The sequence below is a fragment of the Fusarium coffeatum genome, assembly GCF_003316985.1.
Source record: "Fusarium coffeatum strain FIESC_28 chromosome Unknown BRIP53273_contig_113, whole genome shotgun sequence".
Lineage (NCBI taxonomy): Eukaryota > Fungi > Ascomycota > Sordariomycetes > Hypocreales > Nectriaceae > Fusarium > Fusarium coffeatum.
Window position 1 is genome coordinate 199962 of NW_022157906.1, and position 19444 is coordinate 219405.

Below are 19444 nucleotides of genomic sequence, written 5' to 3' on the forward strand. Positions count from 1 at the left end.
CAGAGGAGGGTTGCCAATCATCAGTAGCCAGCTGTCGATGGATGAATAAGCTCTGAAGATGGAAAGGTTTAAATGCAGGCAGCCTAAACCACTCTGTAATGCCAAGCTTTTTTCGTCTAGATCAGCCAAGTCTAGCGTACAGTACCTGTGGACTGAAATCCTAATCATCGATCTACGGGTAGATTGCCTAGCTGTCGGTGCAAGGCACAAAATACAAATGTGCCCACAAGTTGGTTTGGTTGGACAATCAAGATCTCACACCGCCAGATGTCAGATACTCAGTTAGATGGAACGAATCTTACGTGCAGTCCCCGGCTTTCTTACAATTACCCGGCTTCGTTAAATTTCTCAACACGGCCGTTTCCTTTAGATGCATATAATCTTTGAACTAGCTTATGTATAGTGCTGGTAAGCTGTATTCAATTTAAATTCTTCTTTCTTTAACCTTTAGGCAGGCAAGAAGAGGAAGGCTCCTGTGTTTTTTACAGCAGCCTTTTGTGGGCGACTTACAGCTATGTTAGCGATGGTTAGAGTTCGGTGGATACGGGCGACTTCAAGTGAGATGGGCTACGCTTCATCCTACCCTGAAGGGGTCAACTTTGAACCTTAACCTCCAGGCGCCCTGAAACAATGAACCTATTGGTCAGTTAGTCAGTCTATAACATTACGAATAAGACGTGGAACATTGCAACAGATAGTTTTAACCAATTGTACTTTTATCTTTAGTAGCAAGGAAGCCCATGTGCTTATCGGGATTGCACTTTCCGTGTTGAGAATAAGACCTCTTATTCTAATCATGTTGACAGCAACTGCACGCTCAAAGCAAAAGGTGCTAACTTGGAAATCGGCGCTCTTAGAAACGTAGATATAACAGTTTCAAACGCTTGAGTTTGGGTGTAACAACGCAGTTAGCCTGCATTTCTTCGAGAAACGGTTCGACAGGACGGTAAATCAATTAAGAAAGTATATCGGAGATTCAAAGAAATCATAATATATATTACACCGACATTGTTTAATCGCCAAGCCTAACAAGGAATACCTCAACACTACTTCCAATATAATTAACTCTGCGCCCCAGCAACATCTGAATGTCATTTTGCCAATCACTACGGTGCCTCAGCATAGATATTCCCAACGGAGATGAACTCCACCTTCTCTGCTGCACGACCAGTTTTCAGCCAGCAGTTACCGTTCCGATTCCTCGAATACTTTTCCAATGCCCATGAAAACACAACAGAATCACATTTGGTTCTATTGGAATTATTTTTGCCATGATCGTCTTTGACCAGCTGATTCATATTCGTGCAGGCATCAATGCAATCGCGGAGTGTGTATGCCAGGAATCTTTGCTGGTCGTGGATTTCGCTGCTGCTCGGTGCATTGAAGTCGCAGTAATACGTGTACAGTAGTCCACCGGTTGATGGAATCTTATGGGGACCTCCGGGACTCGCACATTCATCCGGCCTGGTCAGATTAACAATGTCCTTCGCAAGAACAGGTGCGTAGCCGTTGGTGTCGTCAGCCTCGGCAGCGGGACGCGAAGTGCTTTCTGGAGACGAAGTCTGAGTAGTGGTAGGGGATAGTGAGGATCTAATAAAACTCAAGTCGTGAGCATGCTGGTCAAAAGGTGAGGGTCAAAAACTAAACTTACTTGCAATCAGCCAATTGTTTGCTCAATATTCCACCCACGACACCGCCAATACAAAGAGCAGAGATGAGGGCGGCTAGAGTAAGTAGTGCCCAAAGGCTCCAGCCGAATGGCAGCTTCTTTTGTGTAACAACGTGGACTTGGACCTGGTCTGGTGATTTGTTGTGCATGTCGAAATATCGCGGGTCGACCTCTGGGGCATTTGCTGCGTTGTCCCGATCAAGGCGACCCGGGGAGAAGTTTCCATTGTGGGCTGCTGCCATCGGTACTTTTCAGAAGGATGGAAGCAGATAATTCAAGTTTTCGTAGGTGAAATCTATTCCTGTGGTTACTAAACATAGGAACTGTGAAAAGGAAAGAGTGAAGGAAATGTTTATGATTGCAATCGGAGGAGGGGGCTGTTGATCAATGCCCCGATCCCGTCATATCATGAGCGCGGTGAAACAATAGTTCCTTGCAAGAGCTGAAAATAGAAACAATAGTTCAATGCACGCCAGCCCATTTGGACACAATTAGGCCCAATGAGCATCTCGTGTAACCAGCCTGCTTGTTATCCCTCATTTAATCATCCAGTGATCGTCTATAGCTCTCAGCCTGATTTTGTTGTAAGCTGATATCCAACGCCACCAACGGCTATTACTTCTATTTATACTCTTTGGAAAGGTACTGCACCAATCAGATGATTATATTAAGTCTTCAGCCAAGATAGGTTAGGCATCTTTGGAAATTGCAGCCTGAGGGTGATGGGACACAGTAAATACATGCTATTTTTACCGGAAACGTATAGACCTAATCCTCGGAGCTAGACCTTTAAGCCAAGAGCTGATATTCTTGAATGATATATAAGTAGACGATACACCGGATCAAGTCACTTCTTACTAAGACAATAATTGAATGTCACCTGTATATTAGCTAGCAACACATCAGAAACGTCCTCCTTAACTTAAGTACACTTTTGCATCTTCTCAGTGGCTAAGGTATAATAATTTAAAATATTTAATTTTTCTAATTCTGGTCTTGTTATGCCTAGTATGTGTAGTGACATATTTTAACTCTCATATTTTCTAGTTCTTAGCTCAACTCCTAAGAAGCTAGTATAAGAATCATAGACTAAACACGAGCTATATAATCGAATATACAGAATCCGGTCCCTGTGCCGATCATAAGCCGCCCTTCGTAACACCAGGCGAGTGACGTGACACAGCCTTCAACCTTCGTATACATTTTCGGCTTCATCGTGGACCTGGCCTCGTCAAATTTGCCCATAAAAACTTTTCCATTCACATATCCTACTGCAAATTGGCCACTCGTAAAATGATGGCCCAGGTTGACTGCGTTCAGTTCAGGCATAGAAATCTTACCTAGGCACTTCATTGGGATATCAGAAAGGCCAAAATTGGGCTTGTAGAAACACAGTTCGTACTTGTTGCTTTTCTTACCACAGACCAAGTAGTCTTCTTTGTCTGATCATAACGTCAAAAATTCCAACTCGCCGAAATCTTTGAAGATCTCTTGGCGGATATCGTTTACCTTATACTTCGCACTTGAAGGGTCGAATATGAAGCGAATGAGTTTGTTCCCGCAGCCAGCAAGAAGGTATACGTCGTCATGGCTGTGGGCAAGACACTCGACTGCCTCACTAGAATTCGAAAATATCCTAGAAATTTTATTAGTGCAGACCAGAATCTGAACATGGCGCCACCGCCATTCTTCGGTGGAATAGTGGCGGTAAATCCAGATAGTCTTCTTTTCCATTCCCACAAACAGCGTCTTTCCGTCAGAACTAAACAATAAACATGTAACCCGCCCTGGAAGGTGATCGATATTGAAAATTTTCTTTTGATAGCACTCGGTAGGTCTCTTTGCCGTGTTAGCTCAGCCGATATGATACTAATCGTAGGAGGGAGGTGGTGCGTTACATGGCATTATCTATTTACATCGTATTAGCGACAACAGAGTATCTGGTACAGCACTGGAGAACCTGGACATGTTCAAATAGCTCTGTGGTAAGAACGCCTTTGGTCATGTTATTTTGTGCACATCTATGTGGGATACTTTGGACACAACGGTCCCAGAGGTGGGCGACCAACGAGAAAAGGAGCTTATTGCTAGATCCGAGTTTTGGGGTGCTATGCACACGGGCGGTAGTCAAGTGGTCAGGTGGCTTGGGACCAAAGACTCGGCGCAAACGGTGGTTGACAAGATCATCAAAATTCACAAAGAAAATGGCAAAGCCATGCTCAAGATCCAAGAGGAGCTGGTGGATGAGGGCATGTCGCTAGACAAAACTGGAGCTGGACGCGAGGTTCAAAGGGAGATCATCGCTGCAAAGGCCGAATTGCAGCAAGAGATTCAGCAACTCCAGAATGCGCATGCAGAAATGATGCGACAGTCCGATGAGGAATTGGCCAAAACGCTTGCCACGCAGAAGGAGGCTTTTGAACAGCGTCTCGTTGAAACAGCGAAGCTCAGCACGAGCTGAAGATTTCGCTGTAAACTCTGATGGAGCAAAAGGAAGCCGAGTATGAGCAGCGACTAGCAGCGGCCACGTCAGAGCAACAGCAGTTGATAGCGGCATTCGAAGAGAAGGCCGCCGAGTATGCGCTTGCACGTCGTGAGCAGATGGAGGACGAGGAGAGTTTCAAAGACGCCCAAGCACATTTTGCAACTGAGGTAGAAAGTTTGGAGAAGAGGATCAAAGATCAAGAAGACCTGATGGAACAGCGGAGGTTAGAGCAGGAACTGAAAGAGGCCGAAGAGCTTAAGGCGGAACTTGAGAAGCAGCGTATCGATGAGGAGAAGACAGCAGCTATGCACGAAGAGAATGTTACGCTACAGCTTGAGAAGAAAGCTCGGAGGAAGGAAAAAATGAGAGATGGGGTAGCGATCCTGGGCGTTGTGGCTGGTGTTGTCTTCTGCGGTCGTCGGCGTAGCCACCATGAATCCAGGTTTGATCGCTATGGGGGCATCGATGACCGGTGGCTCCGCTTCGGGGTGAAGAATACTGGGCAGCTGTAAGGTCTATCTTGAATGCAGAGGTATCTTTATTCGCCAATCATGTGAGCTTTGTGTCTGTTACTCTAGAGTGCTGCTGATGCTGCAAAGGCATGATGTAGCAAGAAGAACTTCCTTTTTGTTTTTGCCAAGCTATGTAGATCTAAGTCTCGGACCCACGAAGGGAATGCCTGCTCACCCTTTATCAACAGGTCCTCCTTCACTGCCATCATAACCAGCGCATTGGAAGGCTACTAGGACTGTTTTAACTACACAAATAAGCAAGCCAATCCCGTCAGGTGTTAGCGTCTACTTGTACCGTAGGAGGAAATTTCCATCTGGAAGGAAAAGCTTGAAAAGGAAGAGTGCCGGAAGGGCACGCGGAGTTAAACGTGTACGGACAGCATGAAGAAGAACCTAGTCTGGAGTTTATGTTTTTTTTTAATTACGGCCTAGACCTTTACCCTGCACCCTAATAGTTCGGTGTCACCGTTATACCTGATAGATGTCTGTCCTGCATCTCGTATTACCCCGCTCGATTGACGTTTGTCAAGAAGGTTTTCACCAAATACAAGGCTCACCCAGCATGAGACAGGGATAGTTGTAAGTCCCAGCCCCTGTTACGTAAGTTTAGCCTGTTCTTATCTTATGGACGTTGGTCCAGAGTGTGCAGCTGCTTCCCATTTCATTTATGCTGATATGCCCCTGTAGCAAAACGTGGCATGTTTACATAATGTGATGAGTCCAGCTATGAAACGACAGAAGGAACAATACGGTGGATATTGTTTTCTGCATCCTACATTCTGTTCCTCCCTAATGTATACCTGAATATAGCTTATATCTCCCCTATTTCGTCCAACAGTACAGCCTATTAATACCGGTGAGGCAATGACTAGGTGCGTCTTTGCCCTTAACATCAACCACCATACAAGATCCACTATTCAATGTGTTAGCTTGATGTGGTAAGGCCAGTAATTCGTGGTATACGTACTTATCCTTGCCGAAGGTACAAGCACATTCCTTGCCAGTCTTCCCAGAGCCGATTGATGACCGAAGCCCGCTTCTGTTGATGTTGACGTACTTGCGGTAAGGGTAGCAGCCGTTCTTGCAATTGCCCTTGAGGCCAAACCCATCACATACTTTAACGTTACAGCACGCAGCAGCAGCTGTATAAGCTGCAAAGCCGACAGTGAGGAGGGTAGCGGCAAAAGTGGTGACCTTCATGCTGTTTGTATAACCGGGGAATAAGATGCTTCGGTGGTTATTTAAGTACTGAGGCGACGAGACACCTATTTATACTTTCTGTCACAAGCAGGGCTAAGTAAAGTGAATGGCCAACTACTCCAATAATAACTAACAAGTGCTCCCCACTTTAGATATGCTGCCCGGCGGCGCTTGGAAAAAGAAGAAAACCTCAAAAGGGTTATATATGCCGCTGCAGCTGAGTCAAAGCCAATAATAGACTGTATGGAGTAGCGTTACGCTACGGGTAAGCTATGCGTGAGTCGGTTCTAGCCTGTATTATGTGTTCATTATGTACACCAAGCATCAGTGACTTGTCTATGGTACACATGAACACTGTTGAATTGCGTTATACGGCAATGACCATTGCCATAAATGTCTTCACTTCACTCTGTCGGCATGTCCGCTAGTAGGATTGAGGCCAGCTACATGTGGGGATGTTAAGTCAGATTCCTTGTATTGTGCCCTGTGACGGCGCGGGTCTTGGTTGGGCCGGTGGACATAGACCCAACTGCATTCGCCCGACCCACGTTTGCAGGCGAGGTACGACCTCGAAGAGCTAACAGGCTCGCCAGCATAAGCAAACGAGTGCAAAAGCCCTCGATCAGAGCTAAGGCAACAAGGCAACACTGCGGGGTTCAGACAGCCTACAATGTCAAGGGTCCAAGCCGCAGGCCTGACAGGTATGCTCAAGGTTAATCTGCATAACTGCCCCCTTCCCTTGTCGCCCGCATCTATCCAGTACGGCAGTACCATATTCTCCAGTACACTGTATGTATGCTAGCAGGTCAATTGCCCGGATGTCGGAAACATGCTGGCAGGATATCGCAAGAAGGAAACTACCGGCAAAGTCCAGATAACTACAACGAATATCGCTACAACATGGAGGGCGGTCCTTGCTGTGCCATCCACCGCTCCCTAGGTGGTGGTATGGGTCCCAAAAACTCTCCCAATAGTAAAATAATATCCTTTTCAACACTTTGGCACCCGAGTAACGCGGCTAAATTATCAGACCACATCTTCTTCACCGTACTCAGATCGATCGCCTGTGGTGGCTCTGGCAAGAGGAGAGGCCCAAGACACGATATACCGATATCCCTGTAAGGAAGACCCAGGACAAGGTCAACGTAACCACACCTCCCTCCGCATCACTCAATGATATCGTGCTCATGAAAGACATGGCGGAGGACCTGAGGGTCAAGGACTTGATGACCACGAAGAGCTCACTTCTTTGCTACTCCTTTTGAGGTCCTTATTCGTCGACGGGGAGAGGCTTGATTGAAGGATGTAGTCGAATTCTCAACACCTTTCCTTCATGGTTTATATCCAGTTGGTTGAGCTTATCTAAGGGAAGGGATGCCGTGTATGTAGACTCTCCGACGTCAATCAAGGATGATTCAGAATAACTGTTGGTTGATTGGTCCTCAACATCCGTAATCCATTCAGCATCAAATGTTAGCTCCCTTCCAACATCCCCTGTAGTCCCATCGTGGGCCATTGAGTATTCCACGTAGAGCTTTATTGGGCCGAAACGAAAACACGACACATTATCCGGGGCAACACGAAGGGTGATTGGATCGCTCCGCTTAGGGCCATGTTTCTGATTGGCATCACCCTGAATGCCACATAACAACAATTCTTGGCTTTGGTCGTGGCTTGTGTCCGATACAATACTTTGTCTGGCCGTGTTCCCATCATGGCAAGTGACGGGGTGTTCCAGAATATCTTCGGTCGCTTGTAAGTAGTTATCCGAGAGCGTTATTGTACTTGGATTCGAGTCGTCACTACCAGTTTTATCGGAGGTCATGTTAGAGCCATCTCTCGCCGCATCCAGGTTGTGGGATGGTGGGGCCAACGTTGAATCTGATTGCCTGATTGTAAGAATTGTGCTTTCTCGAGGATCCGGCAATGAAAACTTCTTCCTCGTTTTCAGCAGGTTTGTGACGCTCTTGCAGACTTCCTGCTCTAGACGGTCATTGAATCTTCTCTGTGCTTCATCCTGAACAGGTAACGCTGGTAGTCGCCAGCCAGGATAGAGCCTCCCATGGCATTTTGGACTGTGGAATTTGGTGCCAGTGGTGATGAAGAAGTCGCAGAGATAGCAAGCATCCTTACTTGAACAGACCACACGTGGCGGTCGGGTCAAATGGAGCATGTCGATGTGATAGAACAGCTGGATTTCAGCATGGACCTTCGCGCCTTGAAGAGCCCTAAGTACATGATCGGAGAACAAGCGTTCAGCATGCACTGTGTCTACCTTTAATAAGGTGCAGATTTTGGAAAGTATAGCAGAACTGCCGTGTTTACTACTGATTCGGTGCAATGTAGCAGACAAAGAAGGTGCGTAGCCATCGACCTCAGGTTTGGTGAACATTTCCCGTTGTAGAGTCACGGAAACAACTCCCATCCTCCGAACGCATGGGAATTTCCTTGCCAATCGACACAGGTACCTAGCAGCTTCCTTGTACCTGGCGACCTTCCGGATCATATTGTGTAAGCTGTCCCTTAGGTCAGGGTCCATGAGGTTGTTTGGTATGCAGTCGAGCAACTCATCGAGTCTTTCTGTCATCCATAATGCGTGAATTGCTTCCACGACATCTCGCAGGCGAGCTGTAGTTTGGTGCTTAGTCCATGCCGTAATAATCTTGATAACACTATTCGCTCTGTCTTCAAACTTTGATGCTGAATCGACCAGCCCCCCTCGGCTCGATATTTTCTTGTGAAGCTCTCTCAAGGATGTTATAGCTAGTGACAAAGTTTCAACCGCCGGCTTTTTTATCTTCCGTTTCTTGCTTGAACGGAGATGAAGACGGCTAAGGATTCGCTCTTCACAGACGGCTACAATCGCATCGAAGACAGTCTTCTTCCTGGCATCTTGGTCATCCGCTAATTTGTGATTAGGGCATAACTGTTTGCCGTAAATATCGCAATCCGGTTCAATGCACTCACTATTTGAAAAAGCCGAAAGTGGCGCAAGTATCTTGCTTAACGCCCGGTTCATTTCCCTGAGATGCGTGTCGCCATCAACAAAGCTATCCTTATTAACGGCAACATGAACTTTGAGGGCACAACAGCCAGGAACGCTTTCGATACATAAAGCAGGGATCCTATTCGGATCTTCTCGAATGCTTGAAAGGAACGCCAAAGTACTGGCAAGTCCCCGTTCTTTTTCGAACGGTAAGCTGTACCCTGTTTCGCTGGTCGGAGCTTTACAGAATGGTGTGACTTTCGGTACGCTTGGGACGCTGTGCAGTACAAAAAGAAGACTGATATTTTCAGCGCACAATATGGCAAGGTTCATGTTACTATCCCTGTCGTCAGGAGAAACACCTTTGTTTTCCTCCAATGGTTTGGAGCGTCTATCTGGAGGAAGGTCTAGAGCGGGGTTACAGTGAACTCGGATTCTGTAGCTTTAGACGCCAATCAAATTGTCGCGAGTATCTAGAGTAAACGGTGAAAAGATATCTTCCTCTCCCGCAAACCTACGAGAATAAACGAGAATAAGATCAGTGTTGGGTGAGCACGTGGAGGTCGCCGGTCGAGAGGAGGGAGGCCTACCTCACGCACCAGGTCGGCCTCCCGCATCAATAGCTGCACCCTGGTCCAACCGCAGCTAAACATTTGGCCGGTACGTTCCCATATGACGTGTTCTCTATGTACGCCAGTCGTCAGCCATTTGAAGCATTGGCCAGATCGGTTGCAGATCGGTTGGGCATTTATGGCAAAAACAGCGACATTTGCAGGCTTGATGCCCAGGTCTACCACCGACTTATAACAGCAGTCGAACCCACAGCACACAAGCTGTCTTCTGCTTATCCCGTTTCAACCCTTTAACCACCCGGCTTTCTTTATATGTGCGATGAGCGCCCAGAGATCGAACCAGGCCTGTCGGCTGTACTTGGCATCTGGCACCTGTCGGTTCGGGTCGAATTGTTTGTTTCGTCACGAAGGACAATCAGCAGACCAGACAGGCGTAGGTACACGTCCGCGTTACATAGAATCTTAGACCGACTAATTTCTATCTGTACATAAGAAATCCACAACTGCCAGGAAGAAACCAAAGCGTTCAAGAAAGGCTAAAAAGAAAAGAGCTACGAGATCTCTCGACCATATCGACCTGTTTTTTTCTGGGTATCCTGAATTCGATTACAACTCTTCAAACCCGATTTGGATAGAGTTCAATAGATTGAGCGATTTGTTTGACTGGGATGGGGATGAGGATGATGCTAAAGATGCGAAGCGAGAGTTCAAAGCAGCGATGGTGAAACAGTTCAACGATATTTATGGAACAGATCCCGACAATCTCGAGAATTGGCAGAAGCTTTGTCATGTGCTGAACATCGACCCAGCCCCTACACGTTTGGAAGCATGTCGCGAGGTAGGTTCCATGTCTTCCACTCTTCTCTTGAAGATTATCAGGGCATTGATTCGGTCTAGCGTGTACGCCAGACACATGTTAACTTGGTTGATCTTGTCGAGACTGCGAACACTGGGTTGCCGGTTACGGTTTTTAAGAATTTGAAGCAGCTACAAAATTATACGATTGAGAGCGAAAGGTTCTTTCCTAAGCAGAGCGCATACCACGGCGGTTTGCTCAGGTTCCTGCTCCGCCAGGTATTATAGTCAACACGGCCTTGGGAAGATGGAATGCGTATATGACATGGAAAGGCGATAATGGAAAATGAAACACGTTCCCGATTCGTATAAGTCGCAAACCAGGGCAAGGTCAGAATAGCTGTGACTGTCAAACAAACCAACCATGTATCATCAGTACCAGGGCAAGAAAGCGGCCTATGCATGATATTTGAAGGGGAACACACTCTGATAACCACGGTGGACCCATTGTGGTCATCACTATCGGCCAGTAAACGGTTGGTGTTTGTAGCGTTCTGTGTGCTGCGTATCGGTTTAGAAATCTGGAAGCTCGCTAGGGACGGGAAGACTACTCCACGATGTCTGATGGAAAAGAGCAAGAACGTCAAGACACGAGTCCCGACGAGAGTAACATTCCCTTTCAAGGGAAGACAAAAATGACTCGAAGTCAAAGCACCAAGGCAGTATTGCAGGATAGGCATAAACTGAGGTGTCTTTCAACCCCCGCAATACACTGCGGGTATGGGCGCCTAGCAGGGAGCAGTTAGTGGTTAGAACGCGCAAGGGTAGCAGAGCCACACCCAACACTGTTGGCTCAGCCGGGTTTCAAAGTCCAACGCGAGGATGGAGCCACGAAAGAGTGACTCCTGTCTGCTATTGGCCGTAAGGTCCTGCCTACATAAATAAAACAGGAAATAGCTGCGTAATCTTACCTCTCATAAATAACCAACGGCATACTGCAGCTACCCAGATTATTGAGCCCAATCCATGTTTGTGTTGGGTTGGAAGCGGGGTCAATATCTAGGATCAAGCACAACAAGCACAATTAAGACGCGTCTGCTGTGGCGTGTTCGAAGCCTAAGAGTCAAAGAGTGAAGGTGAACGTCAAGACAAGCACATCCACTTCGACCCCCGTTCATTGGATTATCAGTCTAAAGCGGCCCGGCCCGGTGTAGATCTTCTGGCAGCTTGTACAACTACTTGCAGTAATAGAAAACCGGGATTTTGTTATCGCTACGGCGATTACCTGGACGTTGGCAAACTTATTGAAAGAGTTATTAATTATGCTTCTGATAAACATTGAGCCCCTGCTGGACTTTTGGGCGCTAAACGCTCTGGAAGCCATCCCTGCTATGAGTCCCAGGCTGTGCTGCAGGACTCTAAGCTGTTGGTCGCGATGAACGGCCGACTACTTTAAGCGCTGCGGCGAGTAGGCAGATACAAGGTTGAACAGAGGAAATTACGAATTTGTTGTTGGCTGCACAAGAATTCTCGAACCAACCGTCGTTAATCACGTGGCAAAGTGATATATATGCGTTATTTCGTTTGCAAAGCTGCCTGCAGGTTCAATACATACCCAGAGTCGGTCCCTTACAATGAGTGGGAAACTGGCGGAAGATTTCGCCGCCTTCAAGATTGCAGAAGAAGGGCAGGTCGCCCGGTTGCAGGTATTTTGACATCTACTGTTGCCCCATGTCTCGATACCATGCTTAATTGTCATAGGATCTGAGTTATCAAATCAAGGATTTGGTTGGTAAATATGATGATGCCGTCCGGGATCTCGAAATTGAGCGGGTTGCGAGACGTTTTACGCAACAAGACGCAGATGAGTCGCGCGTCAAACTCGAAGAGTTGCAGCAATCCATGGTATGATTGAATCGTTGACACCTTTTATAAATGCTGACCAGTTCTAGGAGCGAAGTTCATTTGTTCTAGTCTTGATTGACGCCGATGCCGATTCGTATATCGTATGCAGTATAGATCCCTCGCATCACAAATGGCTAACCGTTTCTAGTTCAAAGATGAATACTATGCCGACGGTGAAGGTGGTAGAAAGGCAGCCCTTGATCTAAGCGATGAAGTCCGAAGTTTTCTGCAAGCAAGCAGACCTGAATTGCCGGAATGCCCTATCGTGATCAAGGCATATGCTAACGAGGCTGGTTTGTCCCACTTTCTCGCTTCATCTGGCGTCATCAATGCACCGCGTGATCTAGTGGAATTCGCAAAAGACTTCACGCAAGCATCCGAGTATACCGACTTTTTGCTCGTTGGTAGTGGTAAAGATCGGGCGGATAAGAAGATTTCAGGTAAGTTGCATATCTCTGACCACTCACTTGACTCACCCAGAAGCAGGTTGTTTCAAGCAGTTTGTCGGAAACCCTACATGTCGTCATATCATCTTTGGGGCTTGTCATGACAACTCTTATGTGCGACTGTTGGAGGATTATGCCCATGACGATTCCATGGTTGATCGAGTTACCCTTCTCCATGGTCTTAGCGTTGGTCGAGAATTCCGTGATCTGCCTTTCAAAAGTTTCCAGATAGAAAATGTTTTCAAATCTATACCGGTGCAGAACCTGGCACCAACGCCAGAACTATCGGCATCGGTTTCGAGTTCTTCGTCGTGGGCCTCTACGGTGGGGTCAAAAGCAGATGCGAGTTCTCGAAAGACTAAAGCAGAGAGGTCGGTACGGTTGAACTCTGCCGGATGCAGAATTGACGACCACCTGCGAAAACCCAAGCAACAAGCTTTGGATAGCTGGCAACACAAGGTTGGTAAGGTCGGCATGCGGTATTGTCGCTTACACCACCTATCTGGGTCATGCTCAAACTCCTCCTGCAAGTATTCTCATGGTCCACTATCCGAGGAGGAAAAGTTGGTTTTTCGACGTGAAGTTCGAAGGGGGGTATGTAACGCTGGGCTGCAGTGTCGTGATGTCACTTGCTTGTACGGCCACAACTGTTCATGCAGCAAGGCTACATGCAAGTTTTCTCCAGAAATGCACAAGGTTGATGTTTCCAAGGTTATAAGCTGAGAGCTATTTTGTCACGGGCAGATGTTGGGATATACGTTGGACATATTGAAGGGAAGCAAACCTTGTTGTGTTGCTTCCATTTGTTTGAACCCGGAAGTGCTTGGATGATTAGCACCGAAATGGTTATAGGAAGTACGTTCTTTTTTATCAAATCTTTTGCATCTTTTCCTTGACAGTCTTAATATATAGTCAATGGCGTTTATTGATACATACCTGGTGAACTGTAGTCTGTCGGGAACGATGGCTTACCACTGAGTGATCCATTTGACGAAAAGAAAGTGAGTCATTGTTTATAGCTCAGTTATGCAGGCATACCCAATCCTCGTTGAAGCCCTACCCCGCAACAGGGTTATGGGTGAATTAACGCCTTGGTCGGCCTCCCACAGCATGAAGGTTCAGGCTGTGCCGCGAAGTGAGACTACTCCACCTACAAAGTAAAGCTACTCGTTTTTTTTTTTCTTCTTCTTTTTTTTCCTCCTGATTTCCTAGTTTCAGGTTCCGTAAATCACAGTATTCAGCGTCAGTTCTATTCAGCAGCCGAATAAACAACGCTTGATTTATACGACATCGCAGCCCATTCATCGCCTGTTTACTTCAACGTATCAAACAAAACACCGCGATACATTCACACCTCCTAGACTCATAGATCATGACGAACACCACTATGCCCTTGAGCGAGCTGGTGTCAGACCAACCGTACTACGTGAGATCTCTTTCCAGTCTAGTTCTTTGCTCCGAATGTCTATCATCCAAGGGCTATATTACAGCTTTACTATCAGATAGCGACCTTGAGAAAAAGAAACGTTGCTGCAGGTGCAATCTGAGTAGGATACCCTTTCCGCTATTACATAAGTCCGTGAGCTAAGCCATCTACCTAGTGCTTGCAAAGGAGGGAAAGCGGCCTCGGCAGCGATCAATCCAAAAACAAGATCCCCCAGTTGCCTCACCAGGTGATGTTCCAAACGCGATCGGTTCACTTGCACTGGAACATTTGCAGTTGGAGGAGCCGTGCGGACCGACACTACGCTGCCACTTCCACGACGGAAAAACAGTGGATAAGGTAACACTTCTTACCATTCAAGCCGGAATACGGCTCGCTAACTATTGTGGCAGAAATGGACATGTTGTGGTGCGCATGTGTCAGGGCCTCCTTGCAAGCACGAAAAGAATCACCAGCCTGAGCAATCTACCCTCAAGGAGATGTCCTCTCGTTGGCAATACTCTGTAACGCCAGTCACAACAAGAAGGGATGCGCGCAAAGCGGTTGTGATCGACTGCGAAATGGGCACAGCAGCATCCGGCGATTGCGAGTTGATCCGACTCACAATCATCGATTATTTTTCCAGCCAAGTCCTGATCGATAACCTCGTTTGGCCTGACGTCCTGATGAGCCACCTGAACACCAAGTATTCTGGAGTAACCTGGAAGTCAATGCGCGAAGCACGGAATGCAAAGAGGTGTATCTTTGGTCGCAAGAATGCTCGGGCTTTGATATGGAAATTCGTAGGACCAGAAACAATCATCATTGGACATGGTGCAAACTCGGATCTCACTTCATTGCGTTGGATTCATCCTCGAATTATTGACACGCTTGTTGTTGAAGGAAACAATCATGATGGTAACACACAGGGTCTATCGCTGAAAAAGCTTGCGGAACTACGTTTACAGAGAGTGATACAGAAAGGGAAAGAGCATGATAGTCTCGAGGATGCAATTGCTACCCGGGACCTGCTCCACTGGAACGTCATGAGAATGGTTGTAGGAAATACAGAGGCTTAAGCGAGACTTGCAAGTGATCCAATGAGAGCTAAGTCAAAGCCGATGTCTGCTTAAGCTTATTTCCGAGATACGAAAAGCGTGTCTGACAAGACGCGTCGAAGAGTGGGGCTTCCAAAGATGCGAACCGCGTAAAGGAACGCGAATGTCAGTGACGCTTTGCCTCAACGGAATACAATTTGGAGCATCAAATGCAGCATTACCGTCATCGCAAACCCCAAATTAGTGGGGTTTGGTTCTGACATCATTACATCCAGTTCAAGCCGTGATACAGCATAATGACGACTGAGCAATAATCTATGATGTCATGATCATTCTTCGGCCTCACTATATCAATAGCTATCGATATTTGTACCACTTGTAACTGTAAACTATCATCACCAAAAGTCATTAAACTACTAATTACAATGTCAATTCTTCGAATCACCAACAGCCGTGGCCTTTTGGCTCTGCGCCCAGTCATCGCGCGCACCACAATCACGTCCCAAGCCCCTCAGGTCTCATTCATACAAAGAAACACATATGCATCCCAGGGCTACGGGGACGGCAAAGGAGACCCAGTAGCCTCCAACCCCCAGGAGCAGGGTGCCAATTCGAAAGCAACACACGATGCAGAGCACCCAGGTCCTACACCTCCCGCCGCCAAAGGGAAGAAGCCGGAGGATGCGAGCGCCCAATCCGGCGGATCAAGGTCCAAGGATGCTGTTGAGACAGGAAAGAGCCCTACCGGCGGGAAGATTGGAGGGAAGGAATAGTATTTCGGAAACGTTATCTTCATATGGCGAGAGACGATATGCCATTGTAAGGAATACATAGCACCTTCCGGCATGACAGGATGCATTCAGTGATTTCGAGGACTCAAAGAAATGTGTAGCGTCGATTCGCGGAGACTTCAAAAAACTACTTGCATTTACTCTTTCAGTCTGTGGGACTAGTTACGGCTTCCGATTCCCCATCGCTTGCCTCTCGCGAGTCTGTCGAACCAGATGATCGTCGATCGTCACTCTCTGTAGACCCTGGAGTATGGTCCTTCATCCGCAGGTCCTCGGGGAAAGACGAATAAGTGTTGGAGTCTTTTGCTTTCCGCCTTAGCTTCTTTTCCTTCAACGTCTTTATCACATCTGCCCTTAGCCTCTGAACAATCTTATCCAGAATCTCATCTCGAGTTTGTGCATCGTGATGCTCGGGAAGCCGCCAGTTCCGATAGAGGTTATAGTGAGACGAGCGAATAGCCGGCTTGTCGTCCTGGAGGGCTTCAAAGTAGTAGTGGCATAGGCGACACGTAGGCTTACTACTGCCGATGTAACTCCAGCGATTCCAGTAGTATTCTACAGCTGTTTGTCCGTTTGTTGAAAGGTACTCGTACACTAGACTTTCCGCATGTAGCCTTGGTCTAAACTTTCTGGATTGTTGAGATGTCTGGATAATCTCGTCGATTCCCATTTGTTCCAGACCATCAGCTAGTTGATTGAGGTCTGGATCTTGGCTTTTGTCTTCTGCAACTACGTGTTGAATGATGATCGAACTCGTAAGGCCGGATGGTAAATTCGGCTTCTGGAGCCGTGAAGCAGATGGCACCATGGTAATCTCAAAATCCAAGAACAGATCGGGCCATCTTTCAGAAACTGTAACAATACCTTCAGCCGCCTTGCGGTAGGAAAGCCAGCGTCCAAGGTAGTGTCGGAGTTTGCACCATGGCTCGCTCCTTGTCATTTCTGCATCCTTGGCTCTCTGTGAGATCTCTGTTTGATCTAGGGTGTGAATGGCCTTGATCATTGTTTCACAGTTGCTGATTGCTAAGCTGGCGAGTTACTTTCATGTCGGTCGCATGGCTTCAAGCGGTAGATTACTTACATTTATCCTCTTCGTTGGACTTTGAGATATCTAGTTTGAAATCGCATTTGTCTGCCAAGCATATAAGGGTCTTAAAAGGTTCAGAATCTTCCGCGGTTTAGCAAAGTTGAAGCCAAGGATGAACATCTTGAAACACTTACTTTCGTCTTCTTCCTTTCTTTCACAACTCTCTCGGCATTCCTGCACTGCTTGACTCAGATGTTGCAGGTACTCTTGCAGTCGTGGAATGTTGAAGGATAGTATGAACCAAAGCACGCGGCTTCTTAACGCTTTGGGTTGCAATCTGTCCGGGTTCTTGCCCATAAGATCTAACAACGCTTGCATGAAATCCTTTGTCATCTGTAGGTCTTCTGGATCTCTGAAGTTGGAACCAATTACATAGTTGGGGCCAGTAGAGCCTCGAAGTATTGCGATCGCGCTGACTGTATCCCCACCACGCTCATTGTCGCAAACCTGGGCGAGTTTATTGACATAAAATCGGAATGCTTCGAGGTCCTCCATGTCCGCTTGGTACCTTCCGGCCGACTGGTTGTCGCTCTCGTGTGGATAAGTAGGAAATGTTGCGGCCTTGTGCAAGGCATCCTCCAGAAGGATGGGCTCGTATAAGGCTTCAAGTTGCTCGGGAGTTAAGTCGGCTGATCGCCAAGCCTGCGATACAGACATGATCGCATCCAGACAAGATGATAGCGATTAATAAGATCGTCGAACAGAGAGAACACTGAAACTATGATAGAGGCGGTCAAGGCCATAGAGTTATTGCAGACGTGAATGAAGTTCAGTTAGGCTGTCACCTTCCTACCCCGGCGAATCATAAGGCTCACAGCACGTCATCTCACGTAGATGACATCAGGTATTTTTGGGCAAAGGAGGGGTAATATAATGACAGACACCAGTGCTTCGAAACGATTATTTTTAGATCCCATTTCGTCACATAATACGCATGGTCTATCTTGTTAATAGTGCTGGAGTCGTTCAGGCTTACGTGCGTGACCGACCTGCCACTGTCGTTGCGGATGTCGCTTTCCACCTCTCTCACGAAAGTCAGAGGCAGCCCTGCTACATCCCTCGCAATTTCTTGAAAGTCATTTCCAGAAATATTCACTGATCAAAGTAAACGACTACAGGTCAAAGAGCTCAAACTCGTACGATTAACGCTATGGGATAGAGAAAACTATTGAAGGAGTGTACAGCTTCAACAAGGCTCGGTATGAAGGAGGGAGGGGCAGAACGGAAAAGAAATGAGCGACAAGGCAGAAGACAAAGACCGGAACTAAAATGCGCAGATACAACGACGGCGGCGAAAGAAAGAGGAACGGCCACTACCATGAACGGAACAATCAATGTTCACCGAGCTTTGAGCTGCAGAACGCTGACTAGCAATAGTGTTTTCCATCCGCTCAACCTTGATGCTCATGTTCTGAATAATCTCATGAAGGTTGGCATCCTCCATTGATGGCGACCTCTTTCGGTCATGATCGCGGCAGCTCGATCTATTTACTGTCAATTCACCGAGTCCAATGGTTGTGATAAAAGACTTACGCAGCGACTGTGGAAGACATAGTGCTTCCCTGAGACCTCTGGGGGCTTCGAGTATAGACAGGCTCGTCATCTGTCTCAATGTTCTGACTGAAGGAGCATGTCTTGGAAGCACAGGCGAACCATTTACTTGGAATAGGTCCATTGCCTTGGTTTCGTCGACTGTGGTAGCCACATCGGCATCGGGGGTTGTGGGATGAGATGCCCTCCATGTCGTCCCAGGTAACAAACTGTCGCTTGTGACCAGACTGACAGTAGTAGTAGGGACGGTTGGCAGTGTTGCTGCGCTTGCCTGCATCTACTCTAGCGCGGGTAGCAAGCTGGTCGCATTGTGGGCAGGTTGGAGGGTAGGTAAGAGGGAACTGAGCGGTCATGTTTGATTGATGGGGGTAACAAGCTTCCATTACTTTCAAAGAATCTCTGATGTGATGGGTTGAGAGGAATGGGTCGAATCTGAAAGTAGAAATTCACGAATAGACTGGGACAACGTGGTGATTTATATACTCAGTGGTGAGAGCTTCAGCTCAGCTTCAGGTTAGTCTTATCATATCATGCACTTGTGACATTTTCCAGTCTGCCTTGTCTAATCAAATGGACAAACACATTTTGAGGTTGGCCGCATAAAGAGGCCCGGAGCCTGCTTCTGTTCCTATTATAGAGATGTGTGAGCTGGTGTTGAAGGTTGTGTACCATCGCACCAAGCCACAATAAGAGGAAGAGTTCCGTTGTTTCATTCAATCATCGTGATAATAAAGACTTCTTCACACATTGTAGAGAACACTTTTGCTACCTTACCGTAAACTGTAGTTAGGTCGTCGATCAGCGTGACTCAGAGAATGCCTCAACTGAGTCTGATTCCTGGAGTGCATTTATCACGTCATGGTAACCATTCACAGACATTCTTTAACCGCCGAATGAAAAGAAAAAGTCGTGTTTCTTGAACTGCATTGCGATATTCGGCATTCAATTATTTAGCTGCATGAGA

At 47.0% G+C, this 19444-nt stretch overlaps 6 protein-coding genes across 6 annotated transcripts; 3 read left to right on the top strand and 3 right to left on the bottom strand.

The window, feature by feature from the left end:
- Nucleotides 1–1106: 1106 nt before the first annotated feature.
- On the bottom strand, nucleotides 1107–1911 carry FIESC28_05318 (uncharacterized protein; the record flags this gene model as incomplete). The annotated part of the gene is made up of 2 exons (XM_031159465.1): nucleotides 1107–1590; nucleotides 1652–1911. The coding sequence occupies 2 exons, from the start codon at nucleotides 1909–1911 to the stop codon at nucleotides 1107–1109; spliced, it is 744 nt and encodes a 247-aa protein (XP_031016536.1).
- A 1429-nt stretch (nucleotides 1912–3340) lies between these two features.
- On the top strand, nucleotides 3341–4666 carry FIESC28_05319 (uncharacterized protein; the record flags this gene model as incomplete). The annotated part of the gene is made up of 3 exons (XM_031159466.1): nucleotides 3341–3376; nucleotides 3648–4100; nucleotides 4157–4666. The coding sequence occupies 3 exons, from the start codon at nucleotides 3341–3343 to the stop codon at nucleotides 4664–4666; spliced, it is 999 nt and encodes a 332-aa protein (XP_031016537.1).
- An 822-nt stretch (nucleotides 4667–5488) lies between these two features.
- FIESC28_05320 (uncharacterized protein) lies at nucleotides 5489–5866 on the bottom strand (the record flags this gene model as incomplete). Its single annotated transcript, XM_031159467.1, has 2 exons — nucleotides 5489–5579; nucleotides 5634–5866. 2 exons carry the CDS (start codon nucleotides 5864–5866, stop codon nucleotides 5489–5491), a joined length of 324 nt encoding a protein of 107 aa, XP_031016538.1.
- A 5987-nt stretch (nucleotides 5867–11853) lies between these two features.
- FIESC28_05321 (uncharacterized protein) lies at nucleotides 11854–15072 on the top strand (the record flags this gene model as incomplete). Its single annotated transcript, XM_031159468.1, has 7 exons — nucleotides 11854–11925; nucleotides 11981–12124; nucleotides 12172–12225; nucleotides 12273–12564; nucleotides 12605–13033; nucleotides 14172–14353; nucleotides 14407–15072. The coding sequence occupies 7 exons, from the start codon at nucleotides 11854–11856 to the stop codon at nucleotides 15070–15072; spliced, it is 1839 nt and encodes a 612-aa protein (XP_031016539.1).
- A 404-nt stretch (nucleotides 15073–15476) lies between these two features.
- Nucleotides 15477–15824, top strand: FIESC28_05322 (uncharacterized protein; the record flags this gene model as incomplete). Its single annotated transcript, XM_031159469.1, has 1 exon — nucleotides 15477–15824. One exon carries the CDS (start codon nucleotides 15477–15479, stop codon nucleotides 15822–15824), a length of 348 nt encoding a protein of 115 aa, XP_031016540.1.
- A 163-nt stretch (nucleotides 15825–15987) lies between these two features.
- On the bottom strand, nucleotides 15988–18833 carry FIESC28_05323 (uncharacterized protein; the record flags this gene model as incomplete). The annotated part of the gene is made up of 5 exons (XM_031159470.1): nucleotides 15988–16865; nucleotides 16924–17010; nucleotides 17064–17571; nucleotides 18326–18413; nucleotides 18463–18833. 5 exons carry the CDS (start codon nucleotides 18831–18833, stop codon nucleotides 15988–15990), a joined length of 1932 nt encoding a protein of 643 aa, XP_031016541.1.
- Between the last annotated feature and the right edge of the window lie 611 nt (nucleotides 18834–19444).